This window comes from Microtus ochrogaster, chromosome X, assembly GCF_000317375.1.
Source record: "Microtus ochrogaster isolate Prairie Vole_2 chromosome X, MicOch1.0, whole genome shotgun sequence".
Taxonomy (NCBI): domain Eukaryota; kingdom Metazoa; phylum Chordata; class Mammalia; order Rodentia; family Cricetidae; genus Microtus; species Microtus ochrogaster.
The window spans coordinates 58817805-58844504 of NC_022026.1; the positions used below are offsets into that span (position 1 = coordinate 58817805).

At 36.2% G+C, this 26700-nt stretch overlaps 1 protein-coding gene across 1 annotated transcript in view; it reads right to left on the reverse strand.

Annotated features, from left to right (window-relative positions):
- The window catches only part of Jade3 (jade family PHD finger 3), a 104805-nt gene that overhangs the window by 24555 nt on the left and 53550 nt on the right, over positions 1-26700 (reverse strand). The window contains exons 7-11 of the mRNA XM_026784919.1: positions 24750-24806; positions 23929-24008; positions 16308-16465; positions 5640-5717; positions 3053-3243 (exon numbers count right to left, since the gene is read on the reverse strand). Of these exons, the coding sequence (XP_026640720.1) occupies positions 3053-3243; positions 5640-5717; positions 16308-16465; positions 23929-24008; positions 24750-24798 (556 nt within the window). The 5' untranslated portion in view covers positions 24799-24806. The remainder of the gene's footprint in view (positions 1-3052; positions 3244-5639; positions 5718-16307; positions 16466-23928; positions 24009-24749; positions 24807-26700) is intronic.

Sequence of the window (26700 nt, forward strand, 5' to 3'; positions counted from 1 at the left end):
TTCTTAAGAGGACCAATGATTTTTGGAACATTATTTAGTTACTTTTAGAAACTAAGGAATAATTTTCAAAATGATTCAAGATAAATTTATCCAACAATATTTTTAATGTAAGACATCTAAAGAATTTTAAAATATATATGAATTACCTTTTAAAATTTTATCTACTTATGAAGCAAAGATTTTCTCTGGCTTATTTTCAGCCTAGACATACCATATACACATACATACACTTGCATACACATATGTATATATCAAATACACATATAGATATGCAGGAACAAAGCATATAGTGTCTAGTCTGGATATATATACTCAAAGAATTCTATATCCCATCACACAGATATTTGCATATCCATGTTTTTTACTGTTGCTCTATTGACAATAGCAAGAAAATGGAATCAGCCCAAACAAATGCTCAACTGATAAATGAATAATGCAAATATAGTATAATTTTATCAATTCATAAAGAAAAAATGAAGTTCACAAGAAAGCGGAAATAACTGGAAAATATATTGTGTGTGGTAACATGGTCTCAGAAAGATAAGCACCATGTTTTCACTCCTATGTGGAACCTATAGTCTAATTTTTAATATATTTATATTTGTGTAGGAATGATTATGTATAGAGTTCAGGAAAATAGAAAGGGACCTATGACAGGAGAAAAAGAAGAGGCCACAATTAACAAAGATGGGTGGGAAAGGTAATAGATTTGAAAACACAAGGGGAATACCAAATATAAGGGTTTAAGCAGGGATGGGAAGTGGGGAGATGAGGGACTGAAGACTGGATAAACCAAATTTTAGTATGTATGAAAATTTAATAAACTTGCTACTCTATAAGCTAATTTTAAAAAGCAGAGTTATAGAGTCTAGTTATAAAAACTTGGATTCAAATTCCAACTTTATCTCATATTAGCTATGCAAACTTTGTTATCTTACTGTTCTTATCTGTAAAATGATAATACTAAATTCATTAACCTGTGAGGATGGGATGTTTGCTCATTGGTTAGTATTATTCCCAATATATAACCAGCATACACATTTTAAATTCTTTAACTTGAGCAAAAATGCTTAATTTAATATTTTTAAAAGTTTATTTTAAGCTCTAAAATGTGTGACTATAACATCATTCTTCCTAAGGAAAAATCCAACACAAGGCAATCCTCCTCAAAAACTCTGGATCACTTGTTCTTCTAGAGGACTTAGGCTCAAGTACCAGTACCTACATGGTGAATTGCAACCATCTGTAACTCCAGTTTTGAAGGAGGAAGGTCATTGGTTAAAAAATAAAGAAACTGCTTGGCCCTCATAGGTTAGAACATAGGTGGGTGGAGTAAACAGAACAGAATGCTAGGAGGAAGAGGAAGTGAGGTAAGACACCTCAGACCATGCAGCTCATTACCAGGGCAGAGGCGATGAAGCAAGCCGCCAGGTCAGACATGCTGAATCTTTCCCGGTAAGACTGGTGCTACACAGATTACTAAAAATGGGTTAGGCAAAATGTGAGAATTATCCCGTAAGAGGCTAGAGCTAGTGGGCCAAGCAGTGTTTAAATGAATACAGTTTGTGTGTTGTTATTTCGGGTAAAGCTAGCCGGTGGTGGGAGCTGGGTGGCAGAATGCAACCCGCAGCTCCCTCAACACAGTTTCAAGGGATTTGATGCCAACTTCTGGCCTTTACAGATACCAGGCATGTATGTAGTGCATGTACACACATATAGGCAAAACTCTCATATAAATAAAGTAAATACATCTAAAATATTTAAAAAGTAAAGTTCAATCAAAAACCTATTTTTTATTTTGTTGAGATTATAATATATTCACATCATTTCTCTCTCCAAACCTTTTCATATACCTTTCTCATTTTCCTTTAAACACATGGCTTCTTTTTTCATTAATTATTGCTCCATGAATATATGTCTATAAATATAGGTTCCTAAATATAACCTGGTCAATCTGTATAATGCTACATGTATGTATGTTTTCAGAGTTAAGCATTTGGTACTGGATAACTGGTCACTGTGATCTCTGTTTCTCTTGCTCTCAAACATTCATTGATTGCCCATAGTTCTTTGTGTAGGGTTGAGTACTGCACAATAACACTAAGAATGCAATAGTGGTATTCACACTTTGCTGGTTAACCAATAGCTCTCTAATTGAACTTAAAACCCACTTAACTTACTTTCATTGGTCAAATAAAAAAAAAAACCCACTTAACAAGAGGGAAACCATACTGGAAACCTAGCTAATTGCTCAATGCAAGCAAAGTCATGGATATTGAAGGAGAACCTAAAATCACTACTTTATTAAGCCCATATAATCCCTAACTACATTCTAAACATTTGTCCTTATATCCACAGATAAGTGTAGTCTTCACCCTTCATCAAGGAAACTTGTCTTTGAAACAAATATAGACCACCACAGAAAACCACAACCAATCAAAATGTAGAGTTGTAGAGCCAAGTCTCAATTGATATATCTACAAAACATGTCTGCTCAAGCTAAGGGAACATTTCAGATGAGGGAGCAGTATGATTGTAAAAGCAAGAAGACCAGACCAGGGAGTTTGCTGTGAGATTGTGTCTCCTAGTGATATCAGAAGCTACACACACAAAATCTCACCAACATGAATACCTATACATGATCTGAACAAGGATGACACAAATAGACATGCTAAAGTAGACAGGGGAAAAAAGCCCATGAAGCCTCATCACTATACACACAAAACATCTCTTCTAAGATTAAATGAAATGTATTGTCCTGGATGGGATGGGATCCTAGACAAGAAAAAGATTAGTAGAGAAAAAAATAAAAAGCCCAAAATTCTGGAACATCAGTTAATGGTGATGGTTTCTTCATCCCGACAAATGCATCATGGCAAAGAAATATGTTAATATTAGGACACAGAATATATGTTTCTTCAAAAATAAAAATAAGTGAAAGGGTAGGTAAGAAAGGAAAGCAGATGAAAAAAGTTTTACAGAGTTCTACCAATTTAAAAAAAAATCACTGGTGAAAGTCAACGCACAATTTACTTGTAAGAAAACAGCTTACCCATTTCTCCAAGGTCTTCATTGAGTTCTTGAAGCCAGAAGGTGTCCATGTCATCTAGGTCATATCGGCATGTAGATGCTGCCAGCTCTAGGGTATTGATATAGCCAGGCTCTGCAGACTCTGGGCTAGAGCAACGGATATATTTCCGCGGCCGGACAAAGAGAACTTCCTTTACCCTTTCAGATATAATCCTAGAAAAGCAATAGAAAGACATTGGCAACTATCAACAAAGACAGATTTCAGGTACTGACAGGATAAGCCAAATGACTCTGGCTACACAAGGGCACATGTCTTGCTATTCCTTCTGGGAGATATGGCAGATCCCTTTCTAGAATCAAATGATTCTGAAAATTCAGTTTCATCATCTGCTGTGAACTTATTGACTGATAATGATGTGCTTCATTCACCTACACAGATCTGGGACCCTACTACTATTTATTCTAATAAAATGTTGATGTATTGTGTGTTCTTGACCTAATGGTCACCAAGTATATTTAAAAGGGAAAAATCTGGGATTGAGTGTTAGCTGCACAAAAGTATCATGTTTAAACATACACCTCAGCAAAACCCGTGATTTTTTTCTTCCATGGACAGACTAGGTTTTAGACTTACACAAACCTGTTTCTTTTTCCTGTCATTCATTTGTAAAGTGGTACTGAAAAATTACTTAATTTAGATAAGGTTCAGTTTTCTTTATGAAAAAGTAGGGACAAGAATAATAAATTATTAAAAGAACACCAAACTTGTAAGATTATTATGCTTACATGAAATAAAGTATTTGTTATGGCATATAATAAAAACATGTTTCAGTAACACTAGTGTTATATTTCTTACTACTTTCATTATGCAAATGAGCTAAAGTCAAGAGATCATAGAGTTACATAAACTCAAGATATATGAGAGCAGCCATAGGTCTGAGTCAGGGCTACATGATGGGAAAAAAATTCTTATTATTCCATCAACTTTTGTAGTGAGCTTGAGCAAATCCATAGCCTTTCTGATACCTAAGAACTCAAGGCAAGAAAACAAATCAGGGAAAGAAATGTCTACAACTTAATCTATAGTTGATGGTTTAAGTACAGGATGAGGCATCAGAAAATATAACCAAAAGGAAATCTGGATTATCTTTTCTTGGCAATTTTAAAGAACAGTGTGGGTTATCTAAAAAGGGGGGGGGGAGAAATACTCGTATTATCATAAAATAATGAAAATCATTCCTCTGGAAGGATTTTAGAGCTAATTTAATTCTAGAGTCATTATATGTGTAGGATAATTAATAAAACAATATCAATACATGTAATATATATAATTGACCATGTAAGTGCAGAAAGTACATATTTTCTTCTAAGCATTCTTCCCAAAGCTTATGATTTCAAATAAAGTATCTTGAATAGTTAACAAATATATATTTGTACATTAAAATTATTCTATTTTATGGAAATCCAAAAGCAATAAATATTGGAAGAAAATGCAAAAATCTTAAGCATTAACTGAAGCTAAATTTTAAAACTGTATTCAGAGGCCTGCTTCTAACTGAAAAGGACAAAATACATGCTCTCCAGAGACTTCAAGATCAAATAAATATATAGTGTGCCTCTTTGGTGCATGGCCTTACAAGGAAATTATAGAATATTTGATTTTCCCTAAAATAGATTTTATAACTAATGGTTTATCTCAAGTGCTTTAAACTGTACAAGAAAAAAAGTTGATTATAAATTTTCTTGAATGAAGCTTTTGTTTATAAGGCTTCTGGAAGAACACAGAGGAGAATACATTTATGACATCAGGATAGGCAAAGATATTTTACATGAAACACAAATGCCACCAAACACAATATGAAAAGATTGAAGAAACATACACACTAAAACTTTGGTTACAAAAAGAGAGTGAAAAAGCAATTTTTGGGGTAGACGATATTTACAATTAAAGATATGCAAAAAATTCAACTAAAAACTAGGCAAAAGATTTAGGCAGACACTTCATAAATAAGGCTACCTCTTGCAGCAGATAAACAATTAAAAGGCTCTCAACCTAACTAGCTATCATAGATATTGAAATCATAATCACTGTTATCTACCAGAACGGCTAATGTTTAAAAAATTGACCCCAAACTGGTCTTTGAAGGTCTAAGTGATGGTAAGAAACGGAAGCAAATAGACCTATTGTTACATTGCTGGCTTGGGCATGAATTGATATATGCCACTTTGGGAGCAAATACAGTTATAAGGTATGTACAGGATATGAACAGATATATATGTTCTTTGACCTAGCAAATATATTTTTAATATATTTAAATTTTAAATATATTTTAAATAAAAATGTACAGACATTTTATTATTACAGAGGGTAAAAAGGTTCACTTTCTACAATAGCTGGAAACAACCTAAATGTCTTACTAAAGGTGAATGGGTAAATTGTGGCATATTCAAACAATGAGATATGATGCATGAGTGAAAAATGAACTACTACATGCAACAGCATAGATGGATCGCACAAGCATAATGATAAACAAAACAATCCACTCTCAAATGAATACATACTATAGGATTCTATTTATATGAAGTTCGAAAACTGGCAAAACTGTTACCTACGGTGAGGGAGGTCAGTTACTGGCAGGGAGCAGAAGAAAGGCTTCTGGGGTGTTGATAATGTTCTATTTCTTGATCTGAGTGGCAGTTAAATGAATACGTTTAATTCATAAAAATTCATTCAGCTATACAAAAACGCAATCTATATTTTCTGGGTGTACATAATACTTCAATGCAAAGTTTATCATAATGATAATTAAAATGGTGATGTTACCTTAGTCATTTTTCCATTAAGTATAAGTAACTAAATTCTGAATCTAAGAACAGAAACAATAACACCAAAATACAAGAAAACACATAGGTAAAAGGTTAAATTAATGTAAATTTACAAGAGAAGTTACTGAATTTATGACAGAAGAGAAGATCTGTGAAAATGTTATTTTGGGATTTTTATCTTACTTTTGGCTTCTTGAGACAGGATCTCACTATGTAGCCCTGGCTATCCTGGAATTCAACATGTAGTTCAGGCTAGTTTCCAACTCACAAAGAATCCACCTGCTTCTGTTTTCTGAGTACTGTGATTAAAGACATGTGTTACCATGCCTGGAGGATTTTATTTTTTTTTGAGACAGGCTCTTGCTATGTTCCCTGCTTAAGCCTCCCAGGTGCTGGGATTATAGGTGTGCTATCATTTCCAGCCTGCGACCTTTTAGAAAACAGCTTAAATCATCATCATTTACGCATGCACACATGCAGGCTCATACACGTGTGTACACACACACAGGCAGGCAGGCAGGCAGGCACGCACGCACGCACGCACACGCGCGCGCGCGCGCACACACACACACACACACACACACACACACACACACTTCCAGTTATCAAAAGACATTTTGCTTCATGTGTGTGCCTGTGTGTATGATTGCTGTACCGGCGTAAATGAATGCAGACAGATTGTAAATATATATATATATATATATATATATATATATATAGCTTTAATGGAGAAATAGACTTACAGAACCACGGTTCCTGTGGAGACCAGGAAAACAGAAGTGAGCACAGAAGCACTCGCCAGATTTATAGGTAAACATTAGCCCGAGGCGAACACGTCCCCTAAGGGGCGGGACTTATCCCTACAGATTGCTATTGCTTTAGAGCAGTTTCTTAGTGCCGCGACCGTTTTATATAGTTCTTCATGTGGTTATAAAATTGTTTTCATTGTTACTTCATAACTAATTTTGTTACTGCTATGAAATGTAATGTAAATATCTGACATACAATTCCCAAAGGGGTTGAGACTCACAGGTTGAGAGGAAATCCTAGAATACTATGGTTTTCTTTGCCAGTCACTATGGACTAGGTATAGAGACACTATGAATGGCATCAGATCACTGACCATATCAGCAAATGTTCACAAACACAGAGGTTTAAGTAATTTTGTTAGAACAACATAAGCATAGCTTTCAATTTAGATCCTTTAGTATAACAGAATGTTGTAGTAACTTTCTAGGTGACTGGCTTTTGGTAAAGTACCCATATCCACTTCTCTATAGAAATACTGCTATGAGCACCATAAGACTGGGTCATAAAAAGGAATGCCTTCACCTAGCTGTCCGGAAGGAACAGATGTACTTCAGAATCATATAAGGAATATGACTGTGCTGAGATTGTCAGACTACGAGAGAGTCAAGTTGTATGTAATTCTCATGTAATGCCACTTTAAGAAAAAGGCCTTTACAGGTTTCTAAACTTGACCCCCAGCTACTGTGCAGCCTTCAAAATTCAAGTCTAGTTGCTCTGCGCTGCTAAGTTTGGGGTCAATTTACTATTAGCACTGAAACTTATAATGGGAATGAACAATATGGACAGCTTTAAACTTAAAACAACATAAAGATATATGAAATGCTTTATGTATTCTACACACTACTCAACTTTCATAAACAAAAATCAAGAGTGGTAGAATTCTGTAGCCTAAAATTGAATGGGAAAGATATGGGAAGACAGAAGGTAGACGAAGTAGTTGAAGGTGCAAGAGGCCCACATGCCCAGCAAAGTTAAAAGACAAGTTTGTGTACTCATGCATCATTAAGGGGTATTTTCCTTCCAACTTCAAAAACTTTGCATGCATTTCTCTCTCTCTCTCTCTCTCTCTCTCTCTCTCTCTCTCTCTCTCTCTCTCAGAGAGAGACAGACAGACAGACAGACACTGAGGATCGAATTCAGAGTTTAGCAAGCATTCTAGCACAGAGCTACTCCCACAACCCCTTTTTGGAGTATTCTTTTTTTCTTTTTTTCTTTTTTTGGTTTTTCGAGACAGGGTTTCTCTGTGGCTTTGGTTCCTGTCCTGGAACTAGCTCTGTAGACCAGGCTGGTCTCGAACTCACAGAGATCTGCCTGCCTCTGCCTCCCGAGTGCTGGGATTAAAGGCGTGTGCCACCATCACCCGGCTTCTTATATGTTTTTTAAAATCATCACTGGCTGGTTGTTTCTCAGTTGCTACCTTTTCAAGTATTAAGTCTGAGAACAAAAAGAAAATTCAGGGAACACACGGCTGTGTTGTTTCAGAGGTTATGTCTCAAGAACCCTAGATCTTCTGCTATCTTCTTTTGAGCTTTTAAAAGACCAAGATTTGTGTTTTACAAGCTGCTCAGGACTTTTACTTGTACTTAATGGAGGAGGTGAGTGGTCATAGGGAAAATTCATCTATTCAATCTTTGTGGGAGTGAAATCTTGGCCAAGACTATCAAATTTAAATATGATAGCAATAGAAAGAACATATGAATATATGCATACACATAACTTTGACAACTTAGATCAAACAAACTAAGTAGTTAAAGCACCGAAGTGCTAAAAGTCATTCAATATGAACTAGGTAACTATGAAAGATTAAATTTATAGATAAAACAGCAAAAAAGCAAATTCAGAGTATTTCACCGGAGAATTCTATCAAACATTTAAGTAAGAATTGGAGTTGGAGAGAGAGAGCTCACCAGTTAATGTCTCTTGCAAAGAACCTGAGTTTGGTTACTAACATCCATCTAGCAGCTTACTACCAGATGCTATTTCTGGCTATGAGAAATCTGTAGGTAGCATTCCATGCTTAGCTTTAATGCAGGGGGGAAGGGCTTGGTCCTGCCCCAACTTATTGTCCCAGACTTTGTTGACTTCCCAGGGGAGCCCTTACCCGCTGGGGGAGTGGATGGGGGTTTGGACTGGGGGGAATTGTGTATAGAATGTAAAATGAAATAAAAAATCTGATGCCTATGGCCTCTACATACATCTGCATATATGTATACATACCCACACTCCTCTCTAAATGACATAATTAAAAATAAAAATAAATTTAAAAAGAATCAATACTAATTTTATACAGTATCTTCTGAAAACAAAAGGACAGAATATCTCCCAATTAAATTGAAAATTTTAACATAATACTTTTATTAATTTGAAATTTTTAATATATTTCTGATTTATTTTATTACAGTCAGCCTTCACTCTCCTTGTGAATTCCTCCAAGATCCACCTCCTACCTCCCTCCTAACTTCATGCCCTTTATTTTTGTAGCCCACTAAGTTCAATTTGTGTTCCCCATATATTCATGGGTATGGGAGCATGATCAACCTGCCAAGGGACCATATCGTTAAAAAGAATGACTTTTCTCCAATGGCTACCAACTGCCATTAACTCCTCAAATAGAGGTGGAGGACTTAGAATTCCCTCCGCCTTCCATATCAGGCTGACTGGGCCTTGATCTTGTTCAGGCTTCATGCGGATATTTTCTGAATATGACAGACTGTGGCATTCACGAACTCACAGCAGCTTTGGAAGCCTGCACAAGACCTCCCCAACTTTTTATAGGGGTGTATCACCTCCATAATATAACAATAAAAATACCATGAGAAAAGAAAACAGGCCTTTTTTCATGTCAGGAATACAGACAAGAAAATTCTTAACAAAATATCATCAAATTATATCAAGCATTATACCAAAAAAATTCTAAATCCAAATTAACTGGGTGTCATGGACTGAACTGTGCCATTCCAAGCCAAAAAAACCTAACCTCAATGTGACTGTGTTTGGAGACAGGGATAGTTAAAGTTAAATGATTCTATATAGATAAAGCTCTAATCCAACAGGACTATTGCCCTTATCAAAGAAAGAATTGATTCTCTCTACATGTTCACTAAGAAAAGGTCAAAATAGCAGGAAGGACTAACACCCTTATTAGGAGTTAAATCCTGCTGGATCTTGATCCTTAGAAGTTCAGCCTTTAGAATTTTGAGAAATAAGTTTCTGCAGTTAAAGGCATCCAACCTATGAGATTTTATTATGCAACCCAAGCTATTATAGGAAGACTTATTTCAACAAAACAAGTCTAGTCAATATTCAAAAACTTCCGTCAAAATCTATGATATTAACAGGCTAAAGGTGATAATCCCATGTTTCTATCATTTGATACAGAATGAGTATATGAGATGAAAAAACTTATAATAGATTAGGAGCAAAGGTGAGTTTCTTCAACTTGATAAACAACATCTATAAAAAGCGTAAAAATTAATATTATGCTTTATACTGAAAGACTAAATGGTTTCTACCTAAGACTGGAGAGACTGTAAGAGTCTCTGTTCTCAATGTGATACTGGAAATTTTAGCCACTGCAATAGTCAAAGAAAATAAAAGATGAAGAGACTATGAAGGAAGAAGGAAAACAATTTTATTTTCAGGTGACGTGATAGTATATGTACAAAAATCTCAAGGTCCTGAAAATTTAGTGGCTCATGTCTATAATCATAACGCTCAGGAAGCTCAGGTAGAAGACTGCTCATGAGTTCAAGGCCAGGCTGGGCTGTAAGCAAGACCCTATCTCATAAAGTCTGCTTTTTTTTAAAGGGTGCTGGAGAGATGGTTTAGGCATTAAGAGCACTGTCTGCTTTTGGAAGACCTTGTTCAATTCCCAGCACCTACATGGATGCCCACACTGTCTCAAACGCCAGTCTCATGTGATCCAAACCTTTTTCTGGCCTCTGTGGACACTGTACCAACATATATGCAGGTAAAACACCCATACATAAAACAAATAAATACAAATTAAAAATAGTTTTAAAAAGACATACAAATAGGCAAACGCCTATATACATAAGAAATAAAATAATTTAAAAAAATTTAAAAAGTAAAATTATGAAATTTACTGAAAATGGATGGAACTGGAAAATATTGAGGTAACCTAGACACCTAAAGACAAATGTTCTGTGTTCTCTTTCATATATGCATTCTAGCTTTGAAAATGTAGATGCTGTGTTAACCTAGAGTGTCTGTAAAGACCAGAAATCTAGAAAAGTGCCTTAAAGAGGAGGAAATAGTAGGACATAGTAATACAAAAGATAACTCAAACTTAGGAGATACGAAAAATCCATATGGAAACCTAACTACTAAAAGAGCTGGAGAACAGAGAGAAGTGCTGTAAAACTCTTGGACATGATATGGCTACTGCATTCATGAAACCACAGCAACTATGATTAACTTCAGAAGAGCTACAAACTATTTGGTTCTTCAACGTTCCATCATGGACAGGGAGCAGCTTAGGAAGCAGCACTCTTCCCTTGAGTAATGAGCTATTAGCAGTTAATGGCTACTGGGGAAGAAGATCCATTTTCTTCAGTGGTATAGCCTGTAGATGTTGCCTATGCTCTAGTAAATAACCTTCTACTCATGCTTATATAAGCAACCCTAATTAAGTTTGAAAAATACACACTAAAGCAGGAGGGTTATTTGTTGGGAAGAAGTGCTTCAATAGGAATAGGAGGGGGATTAGAAAGGGAATTAGAAAGTTGTAAATAATCAAAGTATATATGCATAAAACTGTCAAAGAGTAAACTTTAAAAATTAATTCAAAAGAGATCATACATTTATATGTAAAGTATAATAACTATAAAATTGTTAAAAGAAACACATGTGAAACTCTTTGAAATGGATGGAAGGTAGGTGAAAATTCATACATTTGACACTAAAAGCATCTTAAAAGAAAAAAAAATGACCTGGAGTAAAAATACCTTTACTTTCTAAAAGACTATTAAAAGAATGAAAAGACAATTTGCATCTATAGTAAACTGTAAGAAAGTAAATACAAACCACATTTTTTGAGGCAGAGGCTGTCTATCCTAGAACTAGATAGTAGACCAAGCTGGCCTTGAACTACCAGAGATCTGCCTGCACTGCCTCCCAAGAGATAGGATTAAAGATGTGTACTGTCACACACACTGGCAGCAAACTATATATTTGACAAATGATTCATACTGTAAATGTAAAAATAGTTCAAAGACTCAATAATATTACTAACTCAATATTAATAATGCTGTCAAGGTGGCTCCATAATTAAGGACACTTGCCACCAAGCCTAATGACCTGAGATTAATTTCTTGATCCTACATGGAAGTGGAGAGAATTGACTTCTGAAAGTTATACTCTCACCTCCACATACAAGTGTGTGCGACTAAAAAATTAAAAAGCAAAAAAAAAAAAAAAAACCCACAATGAATCAGAAAATTATCAAACATCATGAAGATACATTCCACTAAAGAGAATCAGGTCATATACAGAAGCCAGTCTTGCAGCCATTTGATGTTATGGGATCAAATAAGCCTGATACAATAATATAAAACTTAATTAATTTGATTTTATTTTTTGAGTTAGTGTCTCATTATGTCCAGGTTGGCTTAGAACTTTTGCTTCCTAAATATTGTACACACCAACCTGGTTAAATTTGTCTTTTTTTTAATTAAAAATTTCTACCTCCTTTAAATTTGTCTTTGAAAATATAGATGAAGGCGTAAAAATGTATTTTTTCAATATTCTAATATGTCATAAAGACTTAATTTTTACTTTTTATTGATTTGTTTGTTTATATTTTTAATTTTTTTGTTTTTCAAGATAGGGTGTCTCTGTAGTTTTGGAGCCTGTCCTGGAACTCGCTTGTAGACTAGGCTGGTCTCAAACTCACAGAGATCTGACTGTCTCTGCCTCCTGAGTACTGAGGTAAGAGACATGTGCCGCCACCATCAGGCAAGACTTAATTTTTGAAGGTGGCCTACAAAGGCCAAAGAAACCATAGAACAGTTTGGCTTCTGAAAAATATGGTTATTAAGAGTAGCAGGTGCAATAAGCAGTTATAACTGAGATCAGGTACTTCAAACATAAAGTTCCAATTCTGTAATTGAGCCTCTAAATATGGTTGACTACTACTTAAAGCCAAAGGGGAATATTCAAAGAACCTTACAAAAGTACAAACTTCAGGGGCTAGGAAGACATTAGGTGGTAAAGTGCATGCTTTACAAACACAAGAACCTGTGTTCGATACATAGGACCCTCATAAAATAAGCAAACAACAAAAAAAGAAGCCTGGCATAGTGGTGTGTTCTTGTAATCTCAGCACTGGGAAAATGGAGACAGGCTGATTCCCTGGGGCTTACTGGTGATTCTCCAGTCATCATATTTGGAGAATTTCAGACCAAGGAGACACTGCCTTTAAAAAAGAAAAAAGAACCGGGAAATGGTGGCGCACGCCTTTAATCCCAGCACTCAGGAGGCAGAGGCAGGTGAATCTCTGTGAGTTTGAGACCAGCCTGGTCTACAGAGCTAGTTCCAGGACAGGCTCCAAAGCTACAGAGAAACCCTGTCTCAGGAAAAAAAAAAAGATTAAGGCTTCTTCCTCTAAGCAGCTTGAGGTGACTTAATTAGTTTACTATTTTCTTGGCCCAGAAAACTCTATAAAACCATACAAATAAAGAGGATCAAAATCTTTGTGTTCCTTTCAAGCTATCTAGGTCATCAAGGGCATGCATATCAGAAAAGACTAACTATGTCACTTTAAAAAAGTAATGTGTGCCTTTCTGGTAGTATATTGTGCCCAGGTCAAGCTGTGGGGCTGGACTGGGTCTGTGTTTCAAAAACAACGCTGACTTTTTGCTCCATATACTTAAAAATACACAGAATAATGCTGAACTTAAGGTTTTAGATGTAGAATCTGTAGTCATTGAACACATACAGGTTAACAAAGTATCTAAGAAGGGCTGTTGAACTTAGAGTTCATGGTCTGATTAACCCACACATGAATGGCCTCTGTCACACTGAGATGATCATCACTAAGAATGAACAAATTGTTTTTAAGTCAGAAGTTGCACAGAATAAAAAGGTATCCCTGAAGAAGTATGAACAATTATGGCTTGGGAATAAATGTAGCATAAAATAAATACAAATCAAAATTCATATAAAAAAGATGGATGTCTCCTGAAGAATGACATTCAAGGCTGTTTTTGGAACTCCACATGCTTGTACTTAAATGTGCACGTGTGCATACACACACAGACACACACATGCTAAATTCAATTAAGTTCAGCAAATATGATTAACATATTCCATAAAAATTGTTCCCAAAGTGTCATACTCTAGACTATTGGTATAAACACTGTGCGAGAAACTGCTAAAAATGTCTATAATTCCAACACTTGGGAATCCCAGCACAGGAGGTGGCAAGGAGCTACACAGTGATACCCTATGTAGATCAACAAAACAAATCAAACTTAAGCCTCACACTTCAGAGTTACCAAATCAAAAACTCTGAGGATATGATTTAAAAGTCTTCTTTGAGACTAGGTTCACTATGTGTAGCCATGGCTAGTCTGGGAACTTGCTATGTAGTAATAGAGATAAGTTTGTCTGCCTCTGCTTCACAAATACAGGGATAAAAGGCATGTACCACCATGCCTCCAGCAAGAAATCTGCTTTAACAAATCTTTCAGGTACCTTTGCTAAGCAAAGGAAATATATATTACAAAATTACTGATACCTTCTAAGAAACTGAAAATACAATCTACCTATCAAGTTCTGAATTTCGTTAAGGAATTTATATGATCATTAATTAATTTAGTAGCTTACCTTGATCAATTAAAATTAAGGGCTTTATAAGATAGGCAAAGAACTATGGGAAACAGAGGGTATTTACTAAAAATTACAACATATAAAATGATAACTATCCTAAACTGTCAGAAGAAATATTAGAGCAGAGTGCTCATATAAATTAGGGAGTATATGTCTCTGTGAGAGGAAGCTAACTCTCAGCGTCTAAATTTACTCTTATTAAACCATCCTAATTTTGTTGTGCTACTTATCAGATAGATATAATTTTTAAAGTAGTACATTCTCCACTTAACTTGCAAAAATTAAACTCACCCCAATAAAGTATATTTGATATACTGACTTAATATCAAGGTCAAACATTGAGGTGTTTCAATAATCCTTGGAGTGTTAATGGAAAATACAGTACTAGGGCCATTATATTTATGTAAAAAATATGAGAGCAAAGGCATGAAAATATGCCCCTCGCTCTTCTTTTTCATTCCTGGTGTTACTCTGTTTAGGAAGTAGGAGATGGTATCAATGATAAACAAGTGAAGCCTGTTAAACTAGAAAGGGTTTGGCAGTTTTCCTTAACTGAGTGTGGGGTGCCTGGGCCTGCATTCCTAGAAGTGATTCATTAGGCACTTCTAGAGCATTAGCAGGACGTATGAACATGCTGACAAGAGTAGAGAAATTGGGGATGTTTATCTCTAGCCTTTAAGAACTAACATGTGCTAGGTGGTGGCGCACGCCTTTAATCCCAGCACTTGGGAGGCAGAGGCAGGTGGATCTCTGTGAGTTCAAGACCAGCCTGGTCTACAGAATGAGTTCTAGGACAGGCTCCAAAGCTACATAGAGAAACCCTGTCTTGAAAAACAAAACAAACAAACAAAACAAAATAGAAAGAAAGAAACTAACATGTATTAGGCATGATGACATACGCTTGGAATCCCAGTACTCAGAGGGCTAAGGCAGAAGAACAGTAGTTTGAAGCTATTCTGGGCTATACAGTAAGTTCAAGGCCTGCCTAGACTATATAGTGAGACACTACCTCAAATAAAGTACTTTATTAAGTAGTAGAAATAAATGTAGAATGAGATTTATACTTTCTTACAGTAACCAACACGTTCTACCATTCCTTCATCTGGAGCTGTGTTTTATTTATTATATTCTTGCATTTATTTATTTAATTATTTGTTAATTCTTGCATTCGCTCAGACTTTTACTGAACATTTTACTTCACGTCAGACTTGTGTAGAGCACTGGGAACACCAAAATTAGTAGGATAAAATGGTTTCTAAAACCAGCATTACTTTGAAGAGCTTACAAATTTCTTTGGAATAAAACCTCTTTTCCACAAAATCAGTCTTTCTATCTTAACTGTTTTCAAGTCTTTAAAGTGAAGGCTATGTGCTTACAGTCACCCCAACTATTCTATTACTCCCTTTTCATTTGACTTCCTGTTTTAGAAGCTATATGCTTTGGTTACTTAGTAGTAGTACCATCACTAATGAGACTCCACTTACATCGAAGCAATTTCCTATAAGAAAGTTATCTCTTCAAAGACTAATAAATGCTACTGATGGCTGAGTCAGATATGTAAATCTTGGGGAAATCTTTTCCTAATTTTAGATTGGACTTCAGAGCATTTCATCTTATAAATTTCTTAGATAAATGAGCTGAAATTTATTGATCAATCACGACCTGGTTTAATAGTTAGGTTAACTTTGTATGTTAGAAATGTGTAGCTACTCCTCAGTTTCGCCACAAGAAAACACACAAAAAACTAAAAGAGCTCTTTTCCTAAGTCAAAGTTGTAAATATGCCAATACCTGAGAGAAGGTGTTGGAACAGAGTCTGGACTGGCTGGCACTTGTACTCCCTTTTCCCACTCTTCTTTCCATGTGTCAGTAAAGAGGTAATAGCTGTCAGGACTAACATGGTGAGAGTCAGGGATTTTCATCGCACTGATGAGGTCCTTTCGGAATACCTGGAAGACACATTGCACATACTTTAAAATCACTATGAAACTGATACTGTTTAATGTTCTTTTAAAAACAATTATCCTAGAGAAAAAAATAAAAATAATTATCCATGCTCAATATCTATTTCTATTAGGAGAAACATCTCCTGATTCCTGAATGGGCATGACAAATTCTGTTTGGGAAGATTTGGCATACTGACTGGATTTAATGAAGGGTAAAAGGAGTCCTTCCAGAATTTTTTGGCTCCTTGAATTTAAATAAACAATTGTAGGTTATTCCAAAGAAGCCTTTTTATTTTAATAAAAGAAACAATCATTAACTCTCTTAAAGTAACACATATCTCCTGATAATTTACAATTATTTAGGCATTATCTCATTTAAAATTTTACTTAGAAATAATTATACTGAGACCACCATGGCCTACAGTCTTAAATCCTGTACAAAAAATTATAAAAATGACACAGCATTCTTATGTATTCTTCACTTAGTTTTGCATAATATTAACATCTTAAATACAGGGTAAATTGCTCATTTTTTTTTGTTTTGCTTTGACACTGGGTCTCATTGCATAGCCCTGACTGACCTCGAACTTACTAGGTAGACCACCAGTTTGGCCTCAAATTAAGTGATTCTTCTGCCTCTGGATCTTAATGTTGGGACTAAGGGCATATGCCAGGATACCTGGCCTTAGAATAGATTTATCTAAACCAGAAATATTCTTATTTAATTTTGAAAAAAGATCACACTAGCTAAGGTTGATCTAGAACTTGCAGGAATCCTCCTACTTCAAGCCTTGTAATTGCTGGGATTACAGGCCCAAGTTGTTACACTGGCTCCTAAACTAATAAATTAACATTACAATATACTATTGCCTAATCTATAGACTTCAATTTTCGCCATTTTTCCTTAGCATCTTTTTGCTTTGGAGTTCAACCCAGGATTCTGTATTACAACATAGTTGTACCTTCCTAGAATCTTCTAATCTGTGACAATGTCTCAATCTTTTCCTGTCTTTCATGACACTTGAAGAGTATTTGTAAGATATTTTGGAGTGTGTTCTGCCAATTGGAATTTGTCTGGTATGTTCTTACTGGTTTGAGACTATACATGTTTGGGTTTTAGGCTTCTTTTAGTAAGAGTATCACAGAAAAACTGCTGCATTCTTATGTTAATATATCAGAGATGTATGTTGTTAAATGTCTTCTTTACTGAAATATGACTACTCAGTTCAGACGGTATCTTGTCAAATTTCTTCAGATGTTGTCTTACTGGTTTTCATTGCTGTTAGGGTAGCATATTTTCATTTTGTAATGTAAATATCTTAGACTAGACACTTAGAAGACTAAAAATACCTTGCTTCTCAAATTGTAATAGTTGTTTGTTTCCTATTTAAAGGAAATTATTGATGTTTTATAAAAATATTCTATCTTATTCTGGATATGTACTTTCAGGGTACCTGAGGAAGGTATATTCTTTTTTTTAAAAGATAGATTTATTTATTTATTTATTTATTTATTTATTTATTTATCTATCTATTTATCTATTTATTTATTTATTATGTACACAACATTCCTTCTATGTATGCTTGCATGCCAGAAGAGGGCACCAGATTTCATTATAAATGGCTGTAAGCCACCATGCGGTTGCTGGAATTGAACTCAGGACCTCTGGAAGAGCAGTCAGTACTCTTAACCTCTAAGCCATCTCACCAGTCCGGAAGGTATATCCTTTATTGTCTATTTTGGTAAAAATGCAATTTGATAGATATTAGTTAGATCTACTTTACTATGTATGTTCTTTAGAACTTCTATTTTCTGATTTGTTTTCATTTACTTAATCTGTCTGATCCTTTAAGATATATTCCGTTTAACTTTTCCGCCTGTGGTGCTGGACATTCAACCCTGGGCTTCACATCTACCACTGAGCTGCTTTATCCATTCTCCCATTTTGTTGTTGGTTTTTTTTTTTTTTTGTAAAGCAGGACTTAATACTGTAGTCCAGGCTGGTCTCAAACTTGAGGCAATCCTCCTGCCTTAGCCTCCTATGTACTAGTATTATAGACATGACCCACCGTGCATAATTCAACTGTATCATATTGTACAATTACATGCATTATAGTTTTCTATGTTTCTTTCTTTCTGCATCAGATGCGCATTTTTTTACTCACATGCAAACACAAGTGCATGTTTGTGCACCTAGAGATACATTACACTTCAGAAAGTTGATAGTTTTATTCTAGTTATTTTTATACTCAAGACTTTATTTTAGCCAGCTTATCCATGTTTTTCACTATCAGTGAATTACTCAAGGGTAAGAAGGATATGAATAAGTATGATGTGGCAGGTAAGAGACTACTAGTGAAGGATTATTGGAGTCAGAGGGGTCAAGGACACCACAAGAAAACCCACAGAATCACTAACCTGGGCTCAGGGGCTCACAGAGTCTGAACCAACAACCAGGGAGTCTGCATGCGACTGACTTAGGCCCTTTGCATATATGTTACATTTGTATAGCTTGGCCTTCTTGTGGGACTCCTAACTGTGGGAGCAGAGGCTGTTTCTGACTTTTTGCTGGAGTTTGGGACCATCATCCTCATACTGGGCTGCCTTGTCCAGATTTCAACTTGATATGTCATATTTGGTTGATATCTATGGGAGGCCTGCCCTCCTCTTAATAGAAATTGAGGAAGAGTGGATTGGGAGGGCAGAGGGGATGTGGGAGGGGGACTAGGAGGAGGAAGGAGAAGAAAGAGTGACTTGGTTGTAAATAAAGAACTAAAAAATTATGCAGGATCTAAATATATAAATCCAAAATATAAAGCAGGGTGGAGATGTAGCTCAATAATACAGTACTTGTCTAGCATGCACAAGGCATAGGTTCAATATCTAATACTTATGAAAATCCTAAAATATAAAGCAAATACATATAAGCCCATATTAAAAAAATTATATAATTAAAATTTTTTTCATTTATTTATTGAGTACACATGGTGTGTGTGTGGATGTGCCATAACTCAAGTGGCATGGTCAGAGGACAACTTGCTGGAGTTGGTTCTCTCCTTCTACCATGTGACTTCTGGAGGTTCTCAGACTTGGCACCAAGTGCCTTTACCCACTGAACCATCTTATCAGCCTTATATTTTTTTTAAGTCAGTGAGAAGATATAAATTTCTACAGAACATCATCAAATGTATTTGTTAACTCTTTCCTTCAGCAAGTGAATCTTTGCCTAACGTCATTCCTGTATTTTAGTATACCAGTCTTAGTGAAAAGAACAAGATAAAGGGAGAAAAAAGTAATGTTATACTGGAGAAACCTCATGTTAATCAAATAATAATCCTTGATATAATGTGACAAGAAGGGCTCTTCATCCCATTATATCATTCTCCCAAAACTTAATTATAGTCTAATCATAAGACAAATATGGGAAAACCCAAACTAAAGAAAATTCTATTGAACACTCAATATTGTTCTTAAAATGTTTTTTTAAGATTTATTCTCATATGTGTATGAGTGTTTTGTCTGCATATATGTATGTATAATACATGTGTGCCCAGTGCCTGAGAAGGTATCAGATCCCCTGGAAGTGGAATTACAAATGGTTGTGAGCTTAACCTAAATCCTTTTGAAGAAAAGCCAGTGTTCTTAATTGTGAGCCATCTTTCCAGTCCTCTCCACTATAGTTTTTGTGCATTATATTCCCTAAGTTTTTCCTGTATGGTAGACACATAAAAAATATCCTGACATTCAACCAGGCGCACAAAGATCCCTGACAAAATAATAAAGGGAGATGGTGACAACTGAGAAAGGAAGAAATGCTCTCTGGTGGATATATCTGAAAAATAATACCCATCAGTTACTCTATTTTTGTGAGAATGAGTGGAACCTATAATTTGCTTCTAACCATAGACTATTGCAAATGTTTTAGAAGATAAAACAGTTAAAAAATACTGATGTCATATAAAATTTCAGTTTAGCATATGGGATAGAAAGATTCTCTTTGTTGCCTCTGAGAAAGTGGCCCTGTTGTGAGAGAAGGCCAAATTGCAAGAAACTATAACATCTTTTAGGTACTGGGTGCTTTCTGTCAAAAGACTGCAAGAAAACAAGGATTTCAAGTCTTTCAGCTTCAAGGAAAGGAATTCTGCCTATAACTTGAAAGTGAATTCTTTTCGAATCTCCAGTGAGAACATCCCAGTGAACACAGAGTTTGCAGCCTTGAAAGACTATGAACACAGAATCTAGCCACACTTAGTACAGACTCCTTACTCACAGAAACTGAGATAATAAATGTATACTGTTTTAAGCCATGAATCTTGTGATTATTGCCAATGCAGGAACAGATAACTAATGCACTCTTTTTTCCTTTCTAGCCAAAAATGTTTACTCCTAGTAAAACTGAAGGAGTACAGGGTCAATTTTTCATAATTTAATTTCCACTGAGGAAAGTCTGTATGATCCACTAAGTGCAAGTACAGTTCTGATAGTTTGATGACCTTGGGGCAGATGACCAGCATCAGAGAAGTGAGCTAGTAGTATTTGAAAAGCTGTCAGGACTCAGTCCTTCCCTCTCCAAATACAACCTCTTTACCTAGCCTCTTCTTGCACTATCTCCCATCCTCTAACTTTTTTCAACACTAGGCTATAAGAGTTTGAGATACTTCATAGATCTCCAAGTCTAGCTCTCTTTGATTTCCTGGTTCGGGGAGGACTGCTGTACAGCTGGGAACCAATTCCTCAAATGAAATCAGTGTTAAGAGAGTGTCTGGGTCCCTGGCTAGAGGGCCCTATTCTCTAGGCCCTCGCCCTTGGAGGTACATCTGTGCCCCATCCCCACCCAGAAAAGTTCCAGAGGCCTGAGAGGAGACACCCCACACCTGCAACCATCCCCAACTGCATCTGAGACCATCAGAGCCTTGGCCCCACTTACACTTTGAGAGGTGAGTGTCTGGATTCCCAGCTGGAAGGCCCTACCCTCTAAGCCCTAGACCTTAATATTAATCTACATACTTATAAATCCTGACGTTTGACAAAGAAGTCAGAATTATACAATGGAAAAAAGAAAGCATCTTCAACAAATGGTGCTGGCATAACTGGGTGTCAACCTGTAGAAGAATGCAAATAGATCCATATCTATCCACATGCACAAAACTCAAGTTGAAATGATTAAAGACCTCAACATAAATCCGGTTACAGTGAACCTAATAGAAGAGAAAGTGGGAAGTACACTTAAACACATTGGCACAAGAGACCACTTCCTAAATATAACCCCAGTAGCACAGACACGGAGAGTAACAATAGGTAAATCGGACCTCCTGAAACTAAGAAGTTTCTGTAAGGCAAAGGACATGGTCAACAAGACAAAACAGCAACTTATAGAATGGAAAAGAATCTTTACCAACTCCACATCTGATAGAGGGTTGATCTCCAAAATATATATATAAAAAAACCTCCTAAAGAAACTAGATATCAAACTACAAAATAATCCAATTTTAAAAATAGGGCACTGAACTGAACAGAGAATTTTCAACAGAGAAATCTCAAATGGCCAAAAGACACTTAAGCAACTGCTGAACATACTTAGCCATCAGGGAAATGCAAACCAAAATAACTCTGAGATATCATCTTACACCTGTCAGAATCAAAAACACTAATGAAAGCGTATGCTGGAGAGGATGTGGAGTAAGGGGAACATTCCTTCATCGCTGGTGGCAGTGCAAACTTGCTCAGCCACTTTGGAAATCAGTATGGCAGTTTCTCAGAAAATTGGGAATCAATCTACCTCAAGACTCAGCAATACCACTTTTGGGGATATACCCAAAGGATGCTCAATCATACTACAAGGACATGTGCTCAATTATGTTCTTAGCATTATTTATAACAGCCAGAACCTGGAAACAACCTAGATGCCCCTCAACCGAAGAATAGATAAAGAAAGTGTGATATATATTATAACACACACACACACACACACACACACACACACACACACACACACACACACACACACACACTGGAGTACTACTCAGTGGTAAAAAACAATAACATCTTGAAATTTGCAGACAAATGGATGGAACCAGAACAAAAACCATCCTGAGTGAGGTAACCCAGACTCAGAAAGACAAACATGGTATGCACTTACTCCTAAGTGGATATTAAACATAAAGCAAAGGATAATCAGTCTACAGTCCACAACCCCCGAGAAGATAGGAAACAAGGAGAACCCTAAGAGAGACATACACGGATTCCCCAGGAGAGAGGAAGTAGACAAGATCTCCTTCATAAACTGACAGCATGGGGGAGGGTATTAGGGGAGTGGGTAGGAAAACATGAGGGTTCGGGGAGGTTGAGCTGGGTGAAGGACAGAGAGGGAGAGCAAGGAAAGAGATACCTTGAAAGAGGGAGCCATAATGGGGTTAGCAAGAAACCGGCACTCCAGAAATTCCCAGGAATCCACAAGGATGACCCCAGCTAAGAATCTAAGCAATAGTGGAGAAGCCACCTTATTTGTCCTTCCCCTGTAATCAGATTGATGACTATCTTAATTGTCATCATAAAACCTTTATCCAGTAACTGATGGAAGCAGATTCAGAGATCCACAGCTAAGCACTGGGCTGAACTCCTGGAGTCCAGTCATAGAGAGGGAGACAATATCATGAGCAAAGGAGTCAAGACCATGATGGGGAAACCCACAGAAACAGCTGACTTAAGCTAGTGGGAGCTCACTGACTCCAGACTGACAGCTGGGGAACCTGCATAAGACTGGACTAGTCCCTCTGAATATGGGTGACAGTTGAGGGGCTTGAGCAGTCTGTGGGGTCACTAGCAGTGGAATCAGAATTTATCCCTAGTACATGAACTGGCTTTTTGGAGCCCATTCACCTTGTTCAGCCTAGATTGTTCGGCCTCAAGTGATGTGACAGAGTTTGTTGGCTCACCATGGAAGGCCTCACCCTCTCTGAGGAGTGGATAGGGGGTTGTGGGGTGGGGAGAAGGTAGGGGGAGTGAGAGGATGGGAGAGAGGAATTGGGATTGTTATGTAAAATAAAATTGTTTTAAAAATAAAAATAACTCCAGTCAAACAAAATACAAAAAAAGAAATCAGTGTAAAAATTACCATCTCAGCCAGGCGGTGGTGGCACACACCTTTAATCCCAGCACTCGGGAGGCAGAGGCAGGCAGATCTCTGTGAGTTCGAGACCAGCCTGGTCTACAAGAGCTAGTTCCAGGACAGCCTCCAAACCCGCAGAGAAACCCTGTCTCGAAAAACCAAAAAAAAAAAAAAAATACCATCTCATAAAAGAGAAATGAAATATTTCTTAGAAACTAAGTATAATTACCAGAAAATGAGCCTATCTATCCAGTAGTATATATTTTACTTTGCACATTTTCAAATTCTGGGTATTGTAAGTATATTGGAAGAAGGTAGATATTGGCTTTTAAATGTGAAATTAAATATTTAATCTCACCTCAGCAGACTTCTTATGTTCCTTGGGATTTTTTGACATCTTCCTATACATTAAGCTAGAAGTAAAAGAAGTAGAAGGACCTGCAAAAGATAATTAGAAAAAATACTGAAACATATTAACCACTACTTTAAATAAATGTTAACTAACTAATTATATGAAAGACAGGAGATCACATAGATATCATACTAATGAAGAAAAAATTCAATTGTGCCCAAGAGAGAATCTTAATGGAGTTAAACATTAGTGACTATAAAAGCTTTAATAATGACTGTGAAGATTCAACTTGGTGTTAATCCTAATTCATGTTCTGCCAGGAGAAAACGATCTATCAACAAACAACCACCACCCCCCCCCCCAAAATTATAGAAAAACTAAGAATGTGGTACAAATAATCTTTTAGCACTTACCTAAGGGTACTGTTAAGATTTTAAACAAATCAATGTTTGACCCACAACCAAATATTTAGCACCATAGTTATATTCAAAATCAGGATCTATAGTTTATATTCCCAATACTTTTTTCTTCCTTTCAGGAGAAGTTCTATTAAAGCATTGGTAGATTTAGCTTTTGTTATACTCATATTTAATGTAAAAAGGTGTTATATTACATATAAACCAATTCTATTTAATTTAGTTTTTTAAATTTTTTTCTATTTAATTTATACATTTCTAATGAAATTAAATAAATAAAAAATGGATCTTGACCTTTCCTTTTCAGAAAGATTTAAATTGTTGAAGGAAGCACGCAACAGTTTATTCTCAAGTCAAAGAAGATATCCTCAGTTGGCAAAGATACACAGGTTACTAGCTAGTTCTACTCACACTCATCTGAACTCTCACTGCTGCTGAAAGGTCTCTGTCGTTTCATCATGGTGCATCCTAGGAAAGAGAACAACACTGAGTGAAATGATCCATATATACTTGTACACTGAGAAGCTGACATTAAAGAACTGCTATGAATTCAAAGCCAGCCTAAATTATAATAGTGAGACTATCCCAACAAATTAATTTACAGAATTCCAAAGGTTGAGTGAGACCATAACATTAGTCCAAACTACAGATGCTGAGTGGTACACTGCTGGCCAGAATCAAATTACGGGGTGTCAGCTGAGTTATCTCCAGTTAGAGACCCCAATAAGAACATGAAAAGAAAAAGCAGTCATGAAGGCGTAACTTTCAAAGGCCTAGGCTGAAAGGCATAAAAAAATGGCTGAAAGGAAACACACCTCATCTTTTAAGAGAATGACCACACAGTCTTTCTTCCTGCCCCCTTTCCCTTTTCCTTGTTCCTATTTTGCAAACAAGAAGCCTAATCTACGCCAGGCGGTGGTGGCGCACACCTTTAATCCCAGCACTGGGGAGGCAGAGGCAGGCGGATCTCTGTGAGTTTGAGGCCAGCCTGGTCTACAGAACAAGTGCCAGGACAGGCTCCAAAGCTACAAAGAAAAAGCATGTCTTGAAAAAAATTGGTGTGTTGAAAAAAAAATCAAAGCGAAAAAAAGAAACCTATTCTAAAATATCTCCCTGGCAATTTTGTCTACTTCCCATAGGCAAGAGGATAACTATATGTTTTTCCTTGGGTTCACCTTCTTATTTAGCTTCTTTAGGTTCACCAATTGTAGACTATATACATAGTAAGCTTTCTTATAAAAAGTTCCAATATTGTGAAGCTTTGGACTACATCTTCTAATGCTTCAAGTGTCCTTCCCTGAGTGTTGTTAATAACAGATTGAGTCTATCACCTTTCTGAAAACATACTTACACTAGAGAAAGTGTAACATCTGTCTTCAGGTCATAGTGTTAGTGGTGTTGAACAGCAAGGAACAAATAAGAATGGGGGATGCTGAGGAAGCCAAAAAGATTTTTGTTCAAAAGTATGAGAGGAAGACAGGTCTGCTGGATTCTCTTCCACAGATGGCAACAAGAACAAAGGTATCACCCAGGGAAAAATACACTAATGGAGTATTTGGAGAATCCCAAAAAGTACATACCTGAAACAAAAGTGATCTTTGCTGGGATTAAGAAGGGAGATAATAGCTTATCCTAAAAAAGCTATTAATGAGTAACACCATATATTACAAAACAAACGTTTTGTGGCTTTTAATGTGTACTGTAATTTAATTCATACAACAGAATTTAGATCATGAACATCTAACAATGTTTTGATTGGACTATCGTGATTTAAATAAAATTGACTCGCAGTAAAGTGGATATGATGTTTCTAAAAACAACAATTTCAATTGGCATAAATACTGTTACTGCTTTCTCAAGATAGGGCTGGACAAAAAGAAATCAGCAACTTAGGCCCTTACTTTTAAATTCTTTATTATCTAAAACTAAGATGTAATTCAGAATTGCCTTAAACACCCATTCAGAAACACACAAAACTGGAACTACTACATATGTGATTGGTAGCATTCTTTGCCACTTTATTAAATGGAAATATTAAGATAAAGGAGATAGTTTGTAAGTCAACAGCAAGAAGTTAATTAAAACAATCACAGATCATGAATAAAGGAAAAAAAACAAACACTTAAAATCATGAAATATTAAAAACACAAAGTAGAATTGACTTTTGTCAGTTAAGGAATGACAGTCACAGAAAAAAAAATGATAGTGCGCACTACAAAGATACTGACTTCAAGCCACTCACAATCTACCATGGTGGTAGAAGTTCAAGTCCATGGCCACTACAGTGTAACCATGGGCAATAAGAGACAAAAGACTTTACGTTAAAAGGCTTGTCCAGTTCTACTTCTGGCATAATTGTATA